Raw genomic sequence first — 20,279 nt, forward strand, 5'->3', positions numbered from 1 at the left:
TAATTTTCAAAAGATGTAAAGAGCTAGGTTTTATAAATGGTGGGAAAATTAGGATAAGTGATGAAGACTTCTACAGAGTTTTAGAGATAAATGACTAATGAAAATTTTGCTGTCCGTGAAACGTATGCAAAATATTTGATACTATACAAAAGTATAAGTCCTGATAAATCATGAAAGGAATTTTTATGAACAGTATTTGGACACAAAAATACTTCAACAATTCAAAAAGTCTCATTAAAAGTCGCATCAATTTTCAATTTTCCTTGGAAAAAGAGGAAAATTGTAGGAAAATTCTACTTTCCTATAACATCAGATTTGTTTTCCAATAAAAATACACTGGCACTCGTAAAGTAGAGAAGACTGTGCAGTAACCTTTTGGAACTCTTTCAGAACATTTCTATAGATGCATTGAAAAAAAAAAAGTTATGCCCGTTTTCACCTTGCATTGACAAAAATGCCAAATGAGTTGACTTCGATTTAAATTACCGTGTTAAATTTTGGAGCAAAAAATTGCGCTAAACTTTTAAACTTTAACAAAAAGTTAATACGTATATAGGTATAAAAATATGGATAAGAGATAAGGAGAGAAGGCGAAAAAAAAAATAATTTGAATTTTTGGCATTTTAAATTCAAATTATGTTTCTCGCAATCACGAGCATGTGTGTCTTTGTGTAGGCGTGTGCTTGTGTGTGTATATGTACGCGGGCGTTTGTGTGTGTATTTGCGCGCGCGTATGTGTAGGTGATGGTGTGTGAGTGTATGTAGGTATGTGTGCATATGTATGCGACAGTGTGTAGGCATGCGTGTGTATGTATGCGTGTACGTTAAGATCCGGCAAAAACAGTCTCTAGGACGCAACCTGGAGACAGTTTTCGCTAGAGGAGCAGCTGGTCGACGGTGGTGCTGCAGAGGGAGGCGAAAGGAAAATAAAATCATAGGAATTCAAAATAGTCAAATGAGAACAATAAGCAATGTGATTGCTCAAAAATGATTTTCGCATAATCTCCATAGTTTGTAGAACTATCACATGAATGTAGAAAACTTATATTTTCTTTATTTTTTCCAAATTCCTACATCCCCTTCTTCTCTGACCTCTCATTGAAAAAAAAAAAGTCAGAGATGTCCTGCAGTCAGTCATCAAGAGCAAGGTATACATTTAAGCATTTTACGACCAATGAGACCACTGCTTTGCACTCCTCCAAAGCACGACAGGTGTGTTACCGAAACTAAAAAACAACAAAAGAATGCAGTTTACACGAAAACATTCCACACGGATGATCTCTCTTACCCCGACGGTAGAACATCCGGCTAAACACCGCTGCCCATTCGTCGACCGTGAGCCCCGCCCCTACATCCGGGTACCGCCTTCGCCTCCCCCCCTCCCTACTAACCGGGAGGGCAGGGCAGGGCAGAAGCCACACTCAGTAGCAACGCTCCGCACAGAAGGTTGCGACGCGACGCAGTTACTGCTCAGGGAGCCCACAGAGATCATCAGCCGTGATTACCGAAAGAGGAGTGCCGCTGGGTAGGAGCGAGTCCCGGGCCCTAGCGTTCCGGAGTAGGCTTAGTGCTGTGAGCAAGATGCCCGTGCAACACGGCGTTACGATTTTTCCTGAGGGTAAGTGATTTGATTGTTTATTTATTTATTTTTGTTTGGTTTTTCACGATTTGGGTGCTAATTTTAGCGTTAGTGCGAATAGCATTTTTGGAGATTGTTGATCTGATTTTTTTCTTTTCTTTTTTGGCAAATCCAGAGAAAGGAAAGAAAATCTCCGTAAAAAATAGAAAGTAGTAACTAGAATGGAGACTGGAGGGAAACAATGGAGTAATTGCCCCCGCCCCTCAAAACTAAACTCCCAGTAAGCTCTGATGGTAGAACACTGACCTCCTTAAAATATCTTTATTCGGTAACGAAGACAGCATTGCAACATTTGCAAAAAACAAAATGTAAATAAAAAATTATAATATTGCTTAATGATTCGTTTCATTAGATGCAGAGATTAATGTGTGTGGTATATGTTAATGTTTTATCATTTGATTAAATTCGGAGGTCCTTGTCTGTGGATCGAGTATTATTGCAGAATTTATGGATAACGATTTAAAACTTTTGATCCTGAATGAGAGGTCTAAGATAGCAAAATCCTGCTTCCGCAATTTCTCATACAGTGAAACCTGTGTATAACGATACTATCTATAACGATAACCTGCCTATAACATTTTTTTCTTTTGGCCTCGGCAATCTATAACGATAACCTGTCTATTACGATAATTTTTTTAGGTCCCAACAGTATCGTTGTGAACAGGTTTTACTGTATCAGTAGTGGCACTACCGAGGGGCAGAGGGATGGTTGGCTCGCGACACCCTTTTTTGGAAGTGTAAAGAGTTCGATTCTGAAATGTATCCCTAAATATAACTTAAATTATATTTAAGTAATTAAATTTCTTCGAAATCAGAGCACAATGTTTCGCGAAGGGGATGGTTAGGTAAATATTTGTTGCAGATATTACACAAAACGCTTTCATAATTTGTATATATATATATATATATATATATATTTTTTTTTTTTTTTAATGTTAACTTTTGTTACATCACATGAAAAAAATAACAATAACCTGAAAATTGGTATGTTTGGTTGTATCTTATGTTTACATAAACACTAAATGATTATTTTTTCGGGGGGGGGGGGGGGGATGTTTATATAAGTTAACGCCAAGGGTGACATTCGTGCTAGAAACGCCACTGTTTGTACGAAAATAAATTTTAGTTGCAGTTATGTTAGCTTACGAATTTAACTAATTACTCTTTCCTTTGTCCACTCTTGCTAAATGTAAAATGAAAGTAATTTGTCCTGCTCTTAAAGCAACCATTCTGGTGGCTGACACATTGAGTAAATAAATTTTCAAATGAATAATCAAACATTTAAATTATTTTAATTTTTTTTTCTCAAAACTTGACGCTCTTTCTGATAAAGATCAATCTAATGCGTTATATACTTGCTTTGTGCTTTTTTAATGACATGATGAAAATTTAAAGAATATACGAAAGTAATTACTTTTCAAATTGAAGTCTCCTCTGGTAAATATCTGCTTAGATTGTTTGATTGACCGACTGTCTTACCACTATAGTCGCTTTTCGTCATTTCGGAAAGGGGTAAATAACTTGTGTCGATCATTGCATCAGTAATTCATTATTTTCTTTTAATCCAAAAATAATTTTATACTTTCAGTTACTTTTCTTTACCTCTTGCTTAAAGTTGTTTCTTTGAGCTATTCTCCGCGAATAAGTCTCTGGATTCCGAAGCTCTGCAAGAAATGCGGGAGATTTAGATACATGGTACTTGATTGCTATTCTATCTTAGCTTTGGACAAGATTGACTTAATGCTTTTGGAGCTTTCTTGGCAAATCAGGAAGGTGCCAAGCTATTATATTAAACAAACCTAAGTTTTCTCTGGAGGTTCCATGGACAGTACTGACTTTAGTCGGGGAGATTAGTGAATTCTTCCTATTCCAGGATAATTTCAGAAAGGTTACTGAATTTTAGCGGAAAACATTTCTGTTTTATCCAAGAAATGTTACGTGACGAATTTGGGCACGTCAGCTGTCCATTATTTTCCAGGAATGTTTCTGAATTGTTTTTACATTATAGTTTCAAAAATTGTAGCAAGTGGTAATATAGTTAGTTTCTATTCACCCCATGTTTCCTTTCATCAAAACTACTACCATACCCACTAATAACTACCCTACTTCTTTTCTTAAGGTTAATTTTAAAATAAGAGGGAAGTTCGGACGACTTACGCATGATCATAAGTTGTGCAAAACGCGTATACAATACAAAAAAACGTTCTTGAGAAATAACGGATCAGCTAATGTGCCAAATTTTTGCCAGTAAGTTTTCTGTCAAAAACAGTAAAGTTTCCGGCTAAAACCCAGTAGCCTTCGGGAAACGAACCTAGAATCTTTCTGGAGAAATCAGAAAAACTCCCAATTAAAGCGAGTCACGCTTCTGAAATTCATTAGGAACTTTCTAAGAAAACTCAACATGTTTATAGCTTGGCGCCTTCCTTATTTATCCCTATTTACCAGGAAGGCTTCTAGAGCATTTTGGCAAACATAGCCAAAGCTTTCCCAGAAGTGTAAACACATGCTGATCAGTTTATTTGTCTGCAATTCTTGCAAAGCTGTAGTATATACATAGTAGTTATGCACAAAAAGGGAGGGTCCAAGGAGTTCGCACCCCTCCCATGGTCCTTGAGTTTTTTTAATTGACTATAATCTTATGTCCTCAAAACAGTTCCAAGCAAAGGTAACAATAATTTCAGATTTAATAAATAAAAAAATAAAATTTATTTTCTCTCTTTCTTCCCCTACAAAATCAAACTGTATGTGAACATAAATTGTTCTAGAATAATGATTTTGATTCGTAGTTTTTTTTTTTATAACTATGAGAAAAGTAAATACATTTATTCTTGTGCTTTCTGGTATTTTAATTAATTGTTACCCATAAATTTATGTTCTTCACTAATGCTAAGTAATTACTCAGTATTTTCTTTAAAAAAATTTTATTTTTTGATCCCAACAATCTATAAAATCAAGAGAATATGTTTGGATGCGTGATGTGAGAATGGTGGACCTTCGATCCTAATCCCTCCCCCCCCCCTTGAGAAATTCCTGCGTGCGCCTTTGATATAGAGAATTGCAACTTGTAGCAATTCAACGTACTTGCTTTTGCAAGAAACTGGAAGTAAACCCATCCCGAAACGTCTGCAAGTATAATTTGTGACGTTTCGGAATTTTCTTAATGTCTGGCTCCAGATTTTTTTTTTTTATTGAGGGCAACTTTCCAACAAGATTTAGTAAGTTTGATGAGACAATTATTTTCTTGGAATGTAAGTGAAGTGTAAAACATTTATAGAGGGGAAAAGATGGTTTTAGATTCTGAAACATTTTAACGTATAGTTGTGGCAAACCTAACCTGGCTGAATTGTGAAGGCTACGCAAAGCCCTATCCCAGCATTACAAAGTGTCAGGTTAGGTATGCCTTAACTATAGAATAAAAGAACTTGAGGAGTAGAAAAGAAAGTTTTAAAAAATAAAAATATTAAAAATACTAATTTTGAAAAACTCCGCAAACAAAAACTTAACTCACAAACAAAAACTTAAAACTACAATAAAATTTTTTTTCATTTTAAATTTTCAAATAAATTGTAGCACTAGTCATTCAAGTTTCGTAATTTGAAAGTCAAAATATTAACAAAATTCAGTATCTTACATTTATCAGAAGTTCCTACAGCATGTTTTCTTTTCTACGTATACTCAACTAAAACGTAAATGTTTTATACATTTCTTCGGTTTTATGTGGTATACAATACACTAGTACTGGGAAATTAGGAAAGACCTTCACATACATTTATGAAAGTGCGATATCGAGGAATTAGAGAATTCAGTGTAAGTCCGAAAATAAATAGTATTCTGAGAAAGCCCACGGGTTCAGAAAGCTAAGATTAAAGTTGGAGTACGTCACTGCAAATGCTATCAGCAATTCAAAAATTTTGATGTAGATTATTTCACACTGAAATATGAGTGTAATTTGCAGAGAAATATAAAATTCAGTGCAACTCCGAACATAAATATCTGGAGAAAAGAGTCACAGATTAAGAAAACTATATAACAGATAAAGCGAACGTATGTCACCACGATGATGCTATGCGCAATTTAATAAGAATAAACACATAATTTAAGCTGAAATATGTGTGCAACATTCAGAAAATGGGAGAATTCTGTTTAAGTTGAAAATAAGTTTCCGGAGAAAAGGCACGGGTTAAGAAAACTAGCAGATAAAGTGAATGTACGTCACCACAAATGCGACGAGCAATGTAATATGAATAAACTCATAATTTAAGTTGGAATATGTATAGGGATGCCCATCCCCACTCCAAGTTCAATGGCGCAAATCCCCCCTCCCAAATTTTTCTCAACCCTCTTTTCTTTTTTTATTTCTCTTTTTTTATTTTATTATTTTTTAAAAACATTTTTTATTTAAATTATTTTTAAAAATATTTTTTTATTTAATTTATTTTAAAATCATTTTATATTTCAATCATTTTATTAAATATTTTTTATTTATTTATTTTTAATTATTATTATTTTATTTGAAAAGTTCTGCCCCACGCAAATGACACACACATACACAAACTAAATAAATAAATAAAATAAAATATAAAAAAATAAAATAAAATGTAAAATAAAATAAATCATTTAAATTAAAAATAAATCAATAAATAAGTTTAAACGAATAAAGTAAAAAAAAATTTAAAAATCCCCCCCCCTAAAAAAAATTTTTTTTTTGATGGCGCAACTTGCGCATTAATCCCTCCTTGTGGGCACACCTGAATATGTATGTAACGTATAGAGAGAATTGGAGAATTCGGTGTAAGTGCATAAATAAATTTCTGGAGAAAAGTCAGGGGTTAAGAAAACTAACAGATAAAGTGAACGTACGTCACCACTAATGCCATGAGCAATTTCATATGAATAAACACATGATTTACGTTGAAATGTGTGTGTCACTTACAGCGAATTGGAGAATTCGGTGTGAGTCCATAAATAAATTTCTGGAGAAAAGTCACGGGTTAAGAAAATGAACAGATAAAGTGAAAGTACGTCAATGCTGATGCTATGCGCAATTTAATATGAATAAGCACATAATTTTAGTTGAAATATGTATATGTAACTTACAGCGAATCGGAGAATTCGGTGTAAGTTCATAAATAAATTTCTGGGGAAAAGTCACGGGTTAAGAAAACTAACAGATAAAGAGAACGTACGTCACTGCTGTTCCTATCAGCAAATTTAATATGCATTTGGCCGAAATATCCGCCTTCTGTTCAGCTGTGCGCCGCTTTTAATTGTTTGTTTATGGAAGAGTGTACGTTAAAATAAACAGAACCCAGTCGGAGCCTTTTGCGAGGCGGAGGTGGCGAAACACTGATTGACCAATAATTCCATCAGCCGCGATGTCTGTTTGGGTTTCCGAGCTTTTATCGAGCTGTTTTTAATGCGATTTCTGAAAGCCAGCAACCGTAGCAGGCGGCTGGGATTGATCTCTGTATCAGACGCTGACCTGTGGCCTGGTTATTAAATGATGACCACTGAATGTTGTTTGGATTTGGGATCATTAACGGAAGCGATAAGCGAATGTTATGAGTTTCGGGTAAGGGTGATTTCTGACATTGATTGCCAGCTGCCGTTGACGTCAGTGAAAAATGGAGAAGCTGATGCTTTTCGTTTTTTCGTATATATTTTGCTGGCAGGTTTATGTTGCAATTAAGGGTGTTAATTGGTCGAGCATAGCGCCAGAAGTATCCTAAATCATTCTGTATTTTTGAAAAGATAAACTCCTGTCGGGAGGAATAAACTGGAGAGATTCTCCCGATGGACTGAGATAAACTCCGCAAGAGATGTCTCAATCTGTAAAAAAAATACTTTAATCTGTTAGCTGGCATATTTTTGAAAGTACGCCATACATTAATAAATAACGTAAAGAGCTACTGGTAAAAAATGTGTTTTTTTTTTTTTAAATGTGTAACATTCCATCACATAGTGTGCCTAAAATTAAATTAATTGTGTGGTGTTAGGTTTATGTGAGAAAACTAAAAAATGGCCTGAAATAATTTACGTAACACCATCCATTTTGACATTTTTTCTACACGATCAACTAACTGTAGGAGTATTTTTGTAATATTTATACAAAAAATAGAATCTTCTTTTTTTTTGCATTGACTTAAAGCTAATATTATAGTTGAATGCTTTCATACATTATAGATGAAAATCGTTCAATCTCCCTTAATAAGTACACTTTTGCATGGAATGAGGGACGCCCCCCTCCCTCCCCATACATTATTTGGGTGCCAGTATGGAAATCCTCGTATGGTAAGATGTGTACATTGAAATTTGGCGATCACCGCAGACCTTAGACTGATATGTAAAACCCCTCTAATGCGGAAACTAACGGGGCAAATTTTTTTGTACGCAGTAGAGGGGTATCCGCAGGACAGGGATTTAATAAGGTTATTTGCCTTGGAATCGTGGAATTAAAACTTGTCCGCAAACGAGGGGTGCTTCACTGTACTTTGTGAAAATACCCCCTTGGGAAAATGCTAGCTATGCTCTAGAGCATAAAACATTCGTTCTAACTTACGATTCGGCATTGACGTCAGTTTGTAAAATTTTAATTTGATTCTGTTACTAATTTTAGGTGCTGTTAACAAGCTTATTATTGTGACAACTGTTTTCATTAAAATGTTTCAAACTAATCACTTTTGCTTCAAAAAAAAAAAAAACCTGGTGCAATTTTTTCAAAAAGGTTTTTTTTGGGGGGGGGGGGGGGGGGTCGCTGGGGGCAATGTCAATCAAAGATGATCAGACTTAGAGATACTCGTCATTACATTAGTACATTACAACTTGAGTACGCCAGTCGTTAGAGAGCACTCGTCATACGAAAAATATTCATTTGCTAAAGAACCTTCATATAGTAACTTTTTATTCTTCACCACTCTTATTTTCTATATTTTTTCCAATGTCTGGCTCGTCATTCTGCTCGCTATCAAGACAGCTACAACATAAAAAATCTTCTTGTTTGAAATGTTATACATTCGTCAAATCCTTATCTGTTTCGTAAACTGAGAACTTAAAGATCAAAATACGTTTATCTATCTTGATTTCGTTCAGCTAATTTATTTCAAGAGATATTCAGATGTTCTAGGCAGATTTTTTTCCCATTTGTGCCTAAATAAGCCACCGAAATTTGTGTAAAATGTAAAAGCTGCTTTTCTAATATTGATGAACTGGGAAAAAACTGATGAACAACGAAAAGCGATGAAACATGGAAAATGATAAACATTCTTAAGGGCTGTCAAAAAGTGACGTTGCACTTTTTCAACAAATTTGGCCCTCCCCCCTCCCCCTTTGTCACGAAGTGTCACACTTCACCTTCCCCCTACCTCCCCTTGTCACATATCACGCTGTTTTTAATACATATATAGTTAAACAAAAGAGTGAAGTCACACTTCTTGTTACTCCCCTCCCCCCCAGTCTCATCACAAGTCACAATTTCACTAGCCCCCAAAACATTAACATCATTTGTGGATGGCCTTTTATTGTAATTTCAGTGTGTTTTGTGACTTCGTAAGTTCAAAATATTTACCCATTTAAAAATAAAATTTTGGCAGAAAACATTGTTCATCAGCCGACAGTAAAAACAGACTTTCATTCTTATGAGGAGAACTAGTTAATTCATTACTGAATATGATGGTAAAAACGAACTTTCATTCTAACGACAATGTATGAGAATGAATTAACTCCTTGTTTTAATATCATGGTAAAAATTTATTTCTGCATGAAAATATTTCAGAACTAGTTAACTCATTGTTGAATATCACAGTAAAAACAAACTTCTTTTTTGTGGGAATGTTGGTGAACGAGTCAACTCTGGTTTTGGTGAATATGATGAGGAAAACATATTTTCATTTTTATAAAAATTTAGGATGGAATCACAGTTTAACAAACTTATAAAAAGTAATATTTAATCATATTGTGAATTTAGGTTAAGAAATAAAAACTAAGAAGTTGATAAATTTGCGCAGATGTTAAAGAATATTAAAGTAAACTCATTTTAGTTCTTTCCTTGCGTATAGTTTCCAACTGTTAAAATGAGACTCTTTTTCTTCTTGTTGGCTTATTTCAAATAGTTTTTTCATTTCCCCAAACTTCAGCAAAAGCAATTCAATGCAAAAACTATTCCAAGTTCTTATTTATTTCACTCAAAGAGAGCGTTTACAGCCAGTTCTCTAGCTTTTATTATTCTTCAGTAGCACTTTTTTTTCTATCTAATACTTATCCTCAACCATTCCTACCTTCTCCGTCACACCCCCAGTGGATGCAACAGCAATTACAGATTCTGAAAACCCGTGTTTAACCGCATTTTGGGCGGCCGACACACCACGCCTGAATAATATGAAGATATTCTCCACGTGCAGCTTGATAGGGGGTGCTGAATAGCGCCTATTTGGTAGATAATAACGAGACTAAGATTTTTTTCTCTCTACTTTTAAGGTAAAAACTGGACTTAGTGAATCACAGTTCGTTTACATATGTGTCGTTCATTGTAAAAGTGGTGTAACTCCATGTAAGTGATTTTACTATGCCTTATTATTTTAATCCCTTTGCAAAGTTTTCCTTGGGGGGGGGGGGGGGGGTGGAATAAAATTGTTCATCTACTATTCGTCATACGATATTTTTCTTTGGAAAAGTGCTCTGAATCGCTTTTTTACTAAAAGATATGTGTTACCATTTAGCAAAACAAATATGCACTTCAAAAATATGTAGATAAAACCTCTTTTTGCAAGGAATGACAAGGAAAATTTATGCTACTGCTTCAGTTGAAATTATGAAAACAAATAATAACAAAAATTATTAAAAAACGTTCTTAACTCAATTTGCTAAATGTTATGGGTTCACTTGAGAGTTGGGGTTACATACACCCCTCCTCATCATTTACGGTGCAAAAAAAAAAAAAAACTTACCAGTTAAGTTTCTTTTTAATTTCAAATCATAACGAACTTCCTAAAATAAAAAGGTTTCCCCAACGGATTTTTGCAAGATTTAATAAAAAAATAAATAACCTTACATCAATAATTTAAGCGAGGCAAAGAAAAAAAGAAGTTAAGCTGAAAAATTATGCCACCATTCAAATGGATGTAAAACTTTCCTCTGTGTTGTTTTGAATACGAATCACAAATGATGATCACAGTTGAGAATAAGATTAAGATGCAGTTGGCTCCAGTGAAATGTGATATGAGAGGACATTACGAATGCGAGTGCAGTTGAATTCATGTGATTTTTTTTTTTTTTTTCTTTTCTTTTCATTTTAGAACTTGAACTCGTTGCTGCACAATTTATGTGAACGTTAAAAGATATCAAATTAACTTTGTGATGGCTATAACGCTGAAATAAATTTCAATATTTTTGGTAGTATTTTCCCTCGAGCTTATTTCTTTTATAATACTAAGTGTAACTTAAAATTTTTTAAATATTTATAAGATTTACTCCCGGGAATGTACATGTTTGCTCATTTATTTTTGCATAAAAAGTTGGCTGCAGCAGAAAAATAAATGGAAAATTTCAAATTCTGAAAGAATTCAAATACCTACACTATTAATAACAATAGTATTCTCCAGGCAAGCAGTACCTTGAGCTTACATTTTTAAATTGCTTTGTATTAATAACAAATGAGTAAAACTTTTACTGTATGAAAGTTCTCACTATAAGCAATGACAAAGTCGTTAATTTCTCTTTAATATTTACAAAAAGAAAGTAGGTGCAATATTTTATTTCAAGGAATAATATTTATTACCAAATATTTCAGGAAAACTTGCCAAACTATAGCATTCTGTGTTCCCCTTCAAACTAAAATACGAATAAATCTATGTCCAAAAATACATTAAATTAAGAGTTTCAGTATTATGTCATTATTGGGAGCCATGTTGATTTCATTACATGAAACTTCTCTAAGAATGAAATAACTAATAACTTGGGGTTCAGGGGATATCTAAGGTTCTCTTTTCACTCCAGGGTCCCCGTACCTACCACTGTTGTGATTTAATCAGTTGGATGGGACATTGAAGACAGTTCTAACTTTGTGATCCAGACCAAAAACCGAGCAATCCCTGGTCCAGCACCCTCAGATGATGTGTCATTTCACTTAGACGACTTAGTGACCATGAGCATATCTTTGACCGGCTAGGATCGAACCCGGAACCCTCCGGTCACAAGTTCAATGTTTTACCGATCAGGCCACCACGGCCTCTTAGGTACACTGGCCACCTTTGAATCACAAATCTTAATAATAATTTGAAAAAAAAAAGCCACGTAAATTGAATTGAACTTCTGAATACCCTAATTGACGAATATGCCATGTAATGAGCAGAAAAATAAAAACATTGCTGCAATTTTTATTAGTATAAAATTATTGTATCAGTAAAATTGGCGCTTTGAGCTGTTAAACGAACCAATGTCTTTAAAATGCACCAAGTTAGATCAATTTGCCCTGTGGAAAATACACTCTAATGGCACAAACCTCGAAAGAAAGTATATTTGAAAGAGAATTATTAATTAGAACTGTTGGGCCCGAAAGTTTTCATTGTTCACCTTAACACTATACACTTCTATTTTTTAAAAACCGACATAGAAAAGACAAAGAGCACCAATTAAACGCTTACAGACTGATATTGTCGACAGAAATAGGCAGCGTGTATCACTTCATCAAACAACTTTTATATGAGAATTCCCGGAGGCTGAACCCTCATTATTCCCGGACACCCCCGTAATAGTTTCCGCTTTGCTGACGATAAATTAATAACGATAATAATGACAAGGGAAATTTCAGTTGGGACTGGATGAATGAAAAAAAAAGGAAACACTCTCGTGCCGGGAGACATGAACTTGCAAATCGGGGCATCCCGCCAACCCGGATGGGCCACACTGCGGGGCGTCGCAGACTGTGTTAGGTGGCCCATTTGCAAATGTCCCATTACGGGCCCTCAGCTATTAGACGGGATTTATTTTTATGCATGTATGTATGAGTTGCTCCTGTGAATGTTTCCTTTTTATCGCTGTTTTGTTTGGCTCTTGCCTTTTTGTCTTCCCCGCTTCTGCTGTGTAGACTTGAAATAGAAAAACAGGAAAATCCCTCGCTTCATGGCAACAAGCTCTTACATTGGCGACTAAATAAAATTCTAACCAGTCAACTTTTTTAAAATGATTTTTTTTAAACAAATTATTTCTGTTTTGTTGCACTTTAGTATGAAAACACGATCTCAAGTTCTAACATAGTGTTCCATATCCTTACGGGAGAGGGGGGCGGTCAACCCTGGCTGTCACCCGTCTGGGGGTTACACCCAAAGTGAAACTGCAAGTTTTTGAAAAATATGAAGCTAAAATGCATTTTTAAGACTTCAATTTGAAAATTTTCCGGGGAGGGAGTAAACCCCCGGACCCGCCACTTTTATTTGTTTTTTGTACATTAGCCCAATCAAAATATCGTTGTAACACGAATGTAGTTGCTTCTGAAAATTGCAGGAATTTCATGTTTACATATTTTTTTTAGCAATCACGATTGCTTATTGCTTTCATTTGACTGTTTTTGGCGTCCTATCATTTTATTTTCCCACCGCCACCCCTCCGCACCATCGCCGTCGACCGGCTCCTCACGATGCTGCTCCTCTAGCGAAAGCCGTCTCCAGGTTGCATCCATATGCTACACACACGCGCATACATACACAACTACACGCACACACACACATACACAAACACATACACACACGCATACATACAGACACCTACACATACCCATACCCCTCACACACATTCATACACACAACTACCCACACATTTATGCCAGCACACAGACACAAACACACATGCCTACACACTCATACACATACCCCCTACACACAAACACACATACCAACACACACAAATACACACGTCTACATACAGACATTCGTGATTGCGAAAAACATAATTTGAATTCAAGATGTCAAAATTCAAATTAATTTTTCTTTTTTTTCTTTTGCGTTTGCAGGGGGGGGGGAGTGACACCACAAATTACCACCCCGGGTGTCACCCATGCTAGGTACGCCACTGATCGTATCAAAGAAACAGTAAGACATCGAGTAACGGGAATAACAGTAAGGTAACTTACTGTTGCTTTGAAGCGGAGATATGTTCACTTCAATTTTTTTTTTTGAAAGAAATTGATGCTTGGAAAAATATTAGTTCTTGAATTTCTATTGTTCCATTTTTTCTATATAAGTTTATTCATTATGTGTAACTTACACTTATATCGTAGTAACGTTGCAGTACTACATTCATATGAAAATATTTTCATTAAAAAAAAATCTTAAGTGTCTAAAAGACTAAACTCAACTCAATGACATAACAGTCAGTGGAGAACAAGGTCTACTGTGCCCATCTCAGTTTTCGAGACCGAGGGCTATGGGGTTCAAAGGTAGATGTTACGGTTAGGTGGTCGGCCGAACGCGGAAGCGCCCCAGCGTTTAGTTCCCAAGTTCGTTTGGTACTCATTTAATCATCCCACTGAAGGGATTTAATCATCCCACTGAGTCAACCATGCCCAACTCTGGAATCGAACCCCAATCCTCTGCGTGGAAGCGCTACCACTAAACCCCTAATTATAAAAAAAAAAAAAAGTGGTGACTATTGTCTACTGACCACCGACGACTAACTAAAAATTTGAATTTTCAGGTCTACTTCCAGGAATTGTGACTATTCTCAGTCATAGGTAGATTTAATGTAGGATTTTTGGAGCAAGCCAATTTTATTGTTCTATTACATTTTAAAAATAAACTCCAATATTTTACTTAGAAATAAGTTAAATCTAGTAAAATTTAGCTGCAACCAAGTTTCACCAAAAGTTTGGTGTTTTTACAAACATCAGTTTTTAAAAGCACCGAAACACTAGTGAAAGTTTTAAAAGGCACCATTACCATGGTGAAACTGAATCACCATTAAAATGGTTGCAGCTGAATTTGGTACATTTTAACTATTTCTTGGTGAAACATTGAACTATATTTTTAAGCATGTACGCAAAAAACAGATGTTCTAACGTAATCGGGAAAAAATCCTTCTTTTTTAATTAACAAAGAACAATATGCGAGGGAGTAGAGACGCAACAGAACTTTTTCTACGAGGGCTGGGGAAGGTGATGTTTGGAAAATATTTCCACCCCTGGAAGACATAGAAGAGTAGAAAGCACATGATTTCTCAATAATAGTTACAGAATTTTTTGCAATTATTTCATTGACATTTGCTTCTTGTCGACATTCTAGGAGGGCTCAATGATATATTACTTTATCGACAAATTTAGACGAATGTCAAATGTTAATGTAAAAGAGTCATGCACAGTTGGAAAACAAAATCTTTTAAAAGTAATTATGCAAATGATTTTCAGTTGTAGATTTTCATGAAAATCTGAAACTGTTCTAAGGCTTTCTGAAAATCTGAATAATATAATTACATAAGACTTCTTTCAATTTTGAAGAATATTCAAATGAAATTGATTCGATAATTGCGAGCATAACATTTATAAAATGTCACAACCTTGAACTACAGTTTCCATTTTACCCTAGCATTCTGAGGAGGAATGTTCTATTCAATTATCCATCACGGAACTGTCCGATTGGGCGACCTCTTACAAAGAAGGAAAATCACAGAATCGTCATTTGTGGACAAGCGGTAGTTCTTGAAAAACAAGATTTCTGAAACCAGACTTTGTTTAACTTCCAACGCAAAAGTCCATCCTTGAAAACAATTATCTCTGCAGGTGCAGAAGGAAGCTTGTTGTAATTAAATTAATTCCGCCCACAACAATGTGTGAAGTGCATTTTACAAACGCTTCACCCAATAAGTCTGAGTTGTTCGTGGATTAATACCAGTGACACCAATTCGTTCGGTTATTATTTTTAAGAAGTTTTTGAGGATTTGCTGTATAGAACATTTCTTTTTGCTTTTTGGTGAGTCTAAATCAGATCTAATTTAGCAACAGCGATAACATTATGATTAAAATGATGATTGGTAACCCTTTATGGATCGAATTCGTTTGCAGTGACCTTCATGTGGAGTGCTGAAACAAAGTATTGTAAAAGCTTCGAATGTGGAACTAGCTGAAGACCTGAATCTTAGAATAAAGTAGCGATACTTCCGCTATCTTGGGGCTAACCAACACTGTTAAAACTACATGCGTACAAGGTTGCGTTTGGCACCTGTCAGGGGTGAAACGCTTGTTCACCAGCGGCACCCGATAGAGAGCCGGAATTGCACCCTTAGCAAGGGTGAAAAACTGGCTCCCTTCACCCAACGTGCACCGTAGGTGAAAGATGGTACCTTAGGTGAGAAAAATGGCACCTTTATTGTGTTCTATAGGGATTCCCCCCCCCCCCCGGTGTTGTGTGCGCTTTTGAATACAATTGTGTTTTATTTATTTTGATTTACATATACGAAGGCATTTGATCACATTTCAACTTTCGAACATAGTTTAGAAGTGTTCATGACTTTAATTTGTCTGTTCGTGCACTAACTTTCTTACATTCACACTTGAATTGCTCAGTAATTAATATGTTGTTGACAACTTTTACTGCATAATCCGTACCGAAAATGAACAGGAAAGGTATTTAATCAATCATTTGCCGGAACAACCAGAAATATTAGGTAACATTAGATTAGAATCATAGGAAAATAAAAGCGTTTCATAAACGTTTAAAATTTTAATCGAGCGTAACATATCAATACTTATTATAAGATTTGATATTTGAGTATCCTTATGCGTACAAGATAAATACTAATTTAAAAGCCCTTCTTTCCAATGTCAAGTTTTCCGTCAGATTAAAAATAAAAACGAGTAGATAACTACATTCGCTTCATGCAATAACGCCTAAGAAAGATACGTTAACCAAAACACGATGTGAAATTCATGAGTCAAATGCTGAGTGAGAGAGATTTTTTTTCACGCAGTTTTTTTTTTTCCTCTGCCGTTGCTGTTCTGTTCGTTTCCACTTACGTAGTTATTTCAATGAGAAGAAATAGACATGGTATATAGGATGCTCACGTCGATACATTTTTATTCCGGAATTAGCAATTCAATTATCAGCTGATTTAAACGTTTTTATTTTTAATGTTGTTGTTGTTCAAGATAGTACTGATAGATAGTTTTAGGTAACAGTTTTGCATGATACAAATAGCAAGATATTAATTATTTAATAAGGTAAACGGAACAATGAGCAGTTGTCAACATACTTTAATCACTTTAAATATGTTCGAAAGCTCTAAGAGTTACAATATGATCAAATGCCTTTACTTACGCGAGATTTCGAAGATTAATCCACGAAATTTTTAGTTTTGTTCTTCATTCAATGTGAAAGTAAATTTCGTTGCAACTTCCTTCGTTCGCCATTCAAACTGAAGTTGTCGTTGGACGATAAGTCAGAGCGCATGCGCAAGGAGTCGCTCTCCTATTGAATGGTCTTTTAGCACTTTTGTTGACATCGTTCACCCACTGAGGAACCAAAAGCACCTTAATGACACTTCCTAGCCTCCGTTTCCCCCTGGGGGGACCGTTTTTTCACCCTTGGGTGAAATTCTTTACCCCTGTGGCACTCCTCGTTTTAACAGTGAATGCTTTCTTTCTATGTCTGCAATGGTGAAGTAGCAGTCTTACTTCTTACTTCTTGATTGCGGTTCTTTTATTAACTCTATGTTAATACACAGTCAAGAAGCACCACAATTAAGAAGCAAAACAGGCTACTTCATCATAGCAGACATAGGAAGAAAGCGGCATTTAGCCCCAAGATGGCGGACGCGTCGCTATTTAAGTAGAGATCCTATATACGGAGAGACTGGACAACGGCGCGCCGATCTCCGCCATGTTTAGTCCAAGTGTTGTCAGCTCGAAATGCTGCGCTGTGTGAATTTTTAGTTTTCCCACGGAATATAGGACATGAAATCTTTTTAGAACAGACTGATTTTTTTTCTCCTCGTATTTTCAATTAAACGGAGTGAGCGCCAAGTCTAACAGTTCGGCACCAATCGTTTCGCATCGTCATAGCACGTAGAAAGGATTTTCTTTTTCTCAAAAATTTGTTCATAAAGATGGAAAACAAACAGATATTTGTGATCTGCACATTGCATTTCATAATATCATAACTAGCTTGAATTTTTTTGCATACAATTTACAGTGATATTTGGGGCAGAAGATGCATTGCGGTCTACGGGGAGTGAGCATCTTTTTACATAAGATGGCCGCCGTTCCGAAGTTATCCAATCTCTCGGTATTTAGAATCTCTATATTTAAGATGCGATCCAGGGCTTTAGAATTAGCTATTAAAGAGTTTTAAAAGTTTCTATACTGAATCTTCTGCAGGTATAAAATCAATCTTCAAGATTGATGCAAATAGATATATCAGATTATTATTATTATTATTTTTTTTTTTTTTGTCTGCAACGGTGCTTTTTAAACGTTGTCATGTACTAGTCAATGAAAGTACAAAATGCACAAAGTCAATAAACAAAATAGTGAGTTGTATTAAAATAGGGTGTACGAAAGTCTAAGTTCCTAATTTAACTGAATCGCTTTAAATGTACTCATTGTAGAAAACAACACAAAAAAAAGGCCTTTGTATGAGTGCGGTTTTTATGACACAAGACTTGGAATCGCTCCGAAACATCTGGGAAACAGAAATCCTGACACCTGTGTGTGGTAAAAGTAGCCTAGAGGATGTTTTCTCTTTTGCGGCGGATCTTGTAAAGCTTTCGGCACGAAATACATTAAGACTAATTCCACAGGCGAAAGCTGTATGACACTCACCTAACGCCTTGAACTACTACCAGGAAATCCTTTTCCCCAAAATGTGCGGAAATAGCCTTCTACCTTTGTTTACTTGCCTTTGTCGGCGACATCACTGGATTGGTTTGTTTGGTCATAAATAAGTGAACTATTTACTCCTGTCTAGATTAGTTTTCTTCATTATTCTTTCTTTCATTTTTATTCCGATTTCCAACTTTTAATTTTAATTAGAGTCAGTTTCTGGTGTTCTCGACAAATCCCAAGGATTTGTACTATACGATATTAATGCGTATAGTAAATTATTCATAATAATAACGAACTATGTCAATATGATAAATCAGTTGGTGCGGATACTTGAGAAAAGCACAGAAATAACTAGGAAAAGAATGTTTTTCTAATGGACTCAGCATGATATTTTAGAGCCTCGTTCAGCCTGATGCAGCCGGTGTCTGCTATGCACCAGGACGTCAGCGGTATAGATGCTGACATCACGCATTTGTATTCAGAGTTTTGGTTTAGACCAATAGCAGATTGCCTTTTTTACAAACTATGAAGGTCAACGTATGGTGTCAAAACTATTTTTTTTCCTTCACTTTTTAGTAATTTTTCTTTGAATGAAATTGTATAAATGTACAAACACACGCTAACATATTTAGTACATGAGTCGACTGAAAAAGTGGACGATTTTCTTTCTTTCAACTTGCATTTTTTGAAGATTCAAAATCAGTTTGGAGGAGTTGGGAGGAGAGATGGGCATCCCCTGCTGAATAGATCTGGGAATTAATAAATAGTTTCAAAAAATTGCTTCCATATGAATTGCAATCGATCCAATTTCTGCTTATTAGATACTCTGGAGAACTGAAAATTGCTTGCACTGGGGGGGGGGGGGCAATAATAAAATAATCTGGTTGTGAAACCGCCCAAAATGAAACGGTTGCAGGAAAAGGGTAATAAGTATAATTTGTGTAGTAAAACTACTAAAAATATATGTCACGTGATTGCGGCCTTAAATACGTAATAATGTAATTTGTCCTATCATAAATGGTCTGCAATTTCCTATACTGTAGAGTAGACAACCAATAATCCGAATGTGTTGAGATCGGTCGTAGTTTGGATAGCAATCGCTCGTTCAATTGGAAAAGAAACAGCAGGAATGTTTCACTATCCGTAAACAGGGGCGCCATAAACTTAAATTTTTGGCAGGGCTGAAATTCTGAATTTGCCGTATGGAAATTCAACTTTTGCCGAATGATGATAATTTTGCCTAATCGAACTCCAAATTTTGCTGAATCGTCAGACAGAATTTGCTGAATAAGAAAATCTTTGGAAGGTCACAGTGACCTCCCACTGTATTAAAATGCTTAAAATAGAGTTTGAGTAAAAAAAAAAAAAAATCTGCAAGCACATTTATAAGGGAATAAGATACAAAATTTTATGCACAAGTTATTTTCCTTCACTCTTTTTTTTTTTCCACACATCAGGCTGTTCGAATTTTTTCAGTGACCTTGATTTCTCTCTTTCACCCTAATTCTTTTTCTCTCAATAGGGGAATGTTTTCATTTTCGAGCATCCAGTCGCAAATAAAAAAAAAAAAAAGAAAGAAAAGGATAGTATACTTGAATAACCGGACAATTCAGTTGATTAGGAGATCGAAAAATCAGCGCTCTACTGTATTTTAAAATAAATATCATTATCAAAAATTAGAGTTGTGAGGTACACATTTCATCATTGCAAGCCCAGTAAAACTCTTTGCATTCACCCACATTTCGTACAAAAATTTCGAAGGAATTAGTGGAGTACTGTCTCCCCCATAAAACAAGGCATTTAGAGAATCTGAGACGAGATAACATGAGTAAATCCCAC

At 35.4% G+C, this 20,279-nt stretch overlaps 1 protein-coding gene across 1 annotated transcript in view; it reads left to right on the plus strand.

Moving 5' to 3' along the window:
• Nucleotides 1–1,500: 1,500 nt before the first annotated feature.
• Nucleotides 1,501–20,279, plus strand: part of LOC129228596 (zinc finger protein 200-like) — a 35,087-nt gene continuing 16,308 nt past the window's right edge. The window contains exon 1 of the mRNA XM_054863279.1: nt 1,501–1,618. Within this exon, the coding sequence (XP_054719254.1) occupies nt 1,582–1,618 (37 nt within the window). The 5' untranslated portion in view covers nt 1,501–1,581. The remainder of the gene's footprint in view (nt 1,619–20,279) is intronic.

This window comes from Uloborus diversus, chromosome 8 (assembly GCF_026930045.1).
Source record: "Uloborus diversus isolate 005 chromosome 8, Udiv.v.3.1, whole genome shotgun sequence".
Classification (NCBI taxonomy): Eukaryota; Metazoa; Arthropoda; class Arachnida; order Araneae; family Uloboridae; genus Uloborus; species Uloborus diversus.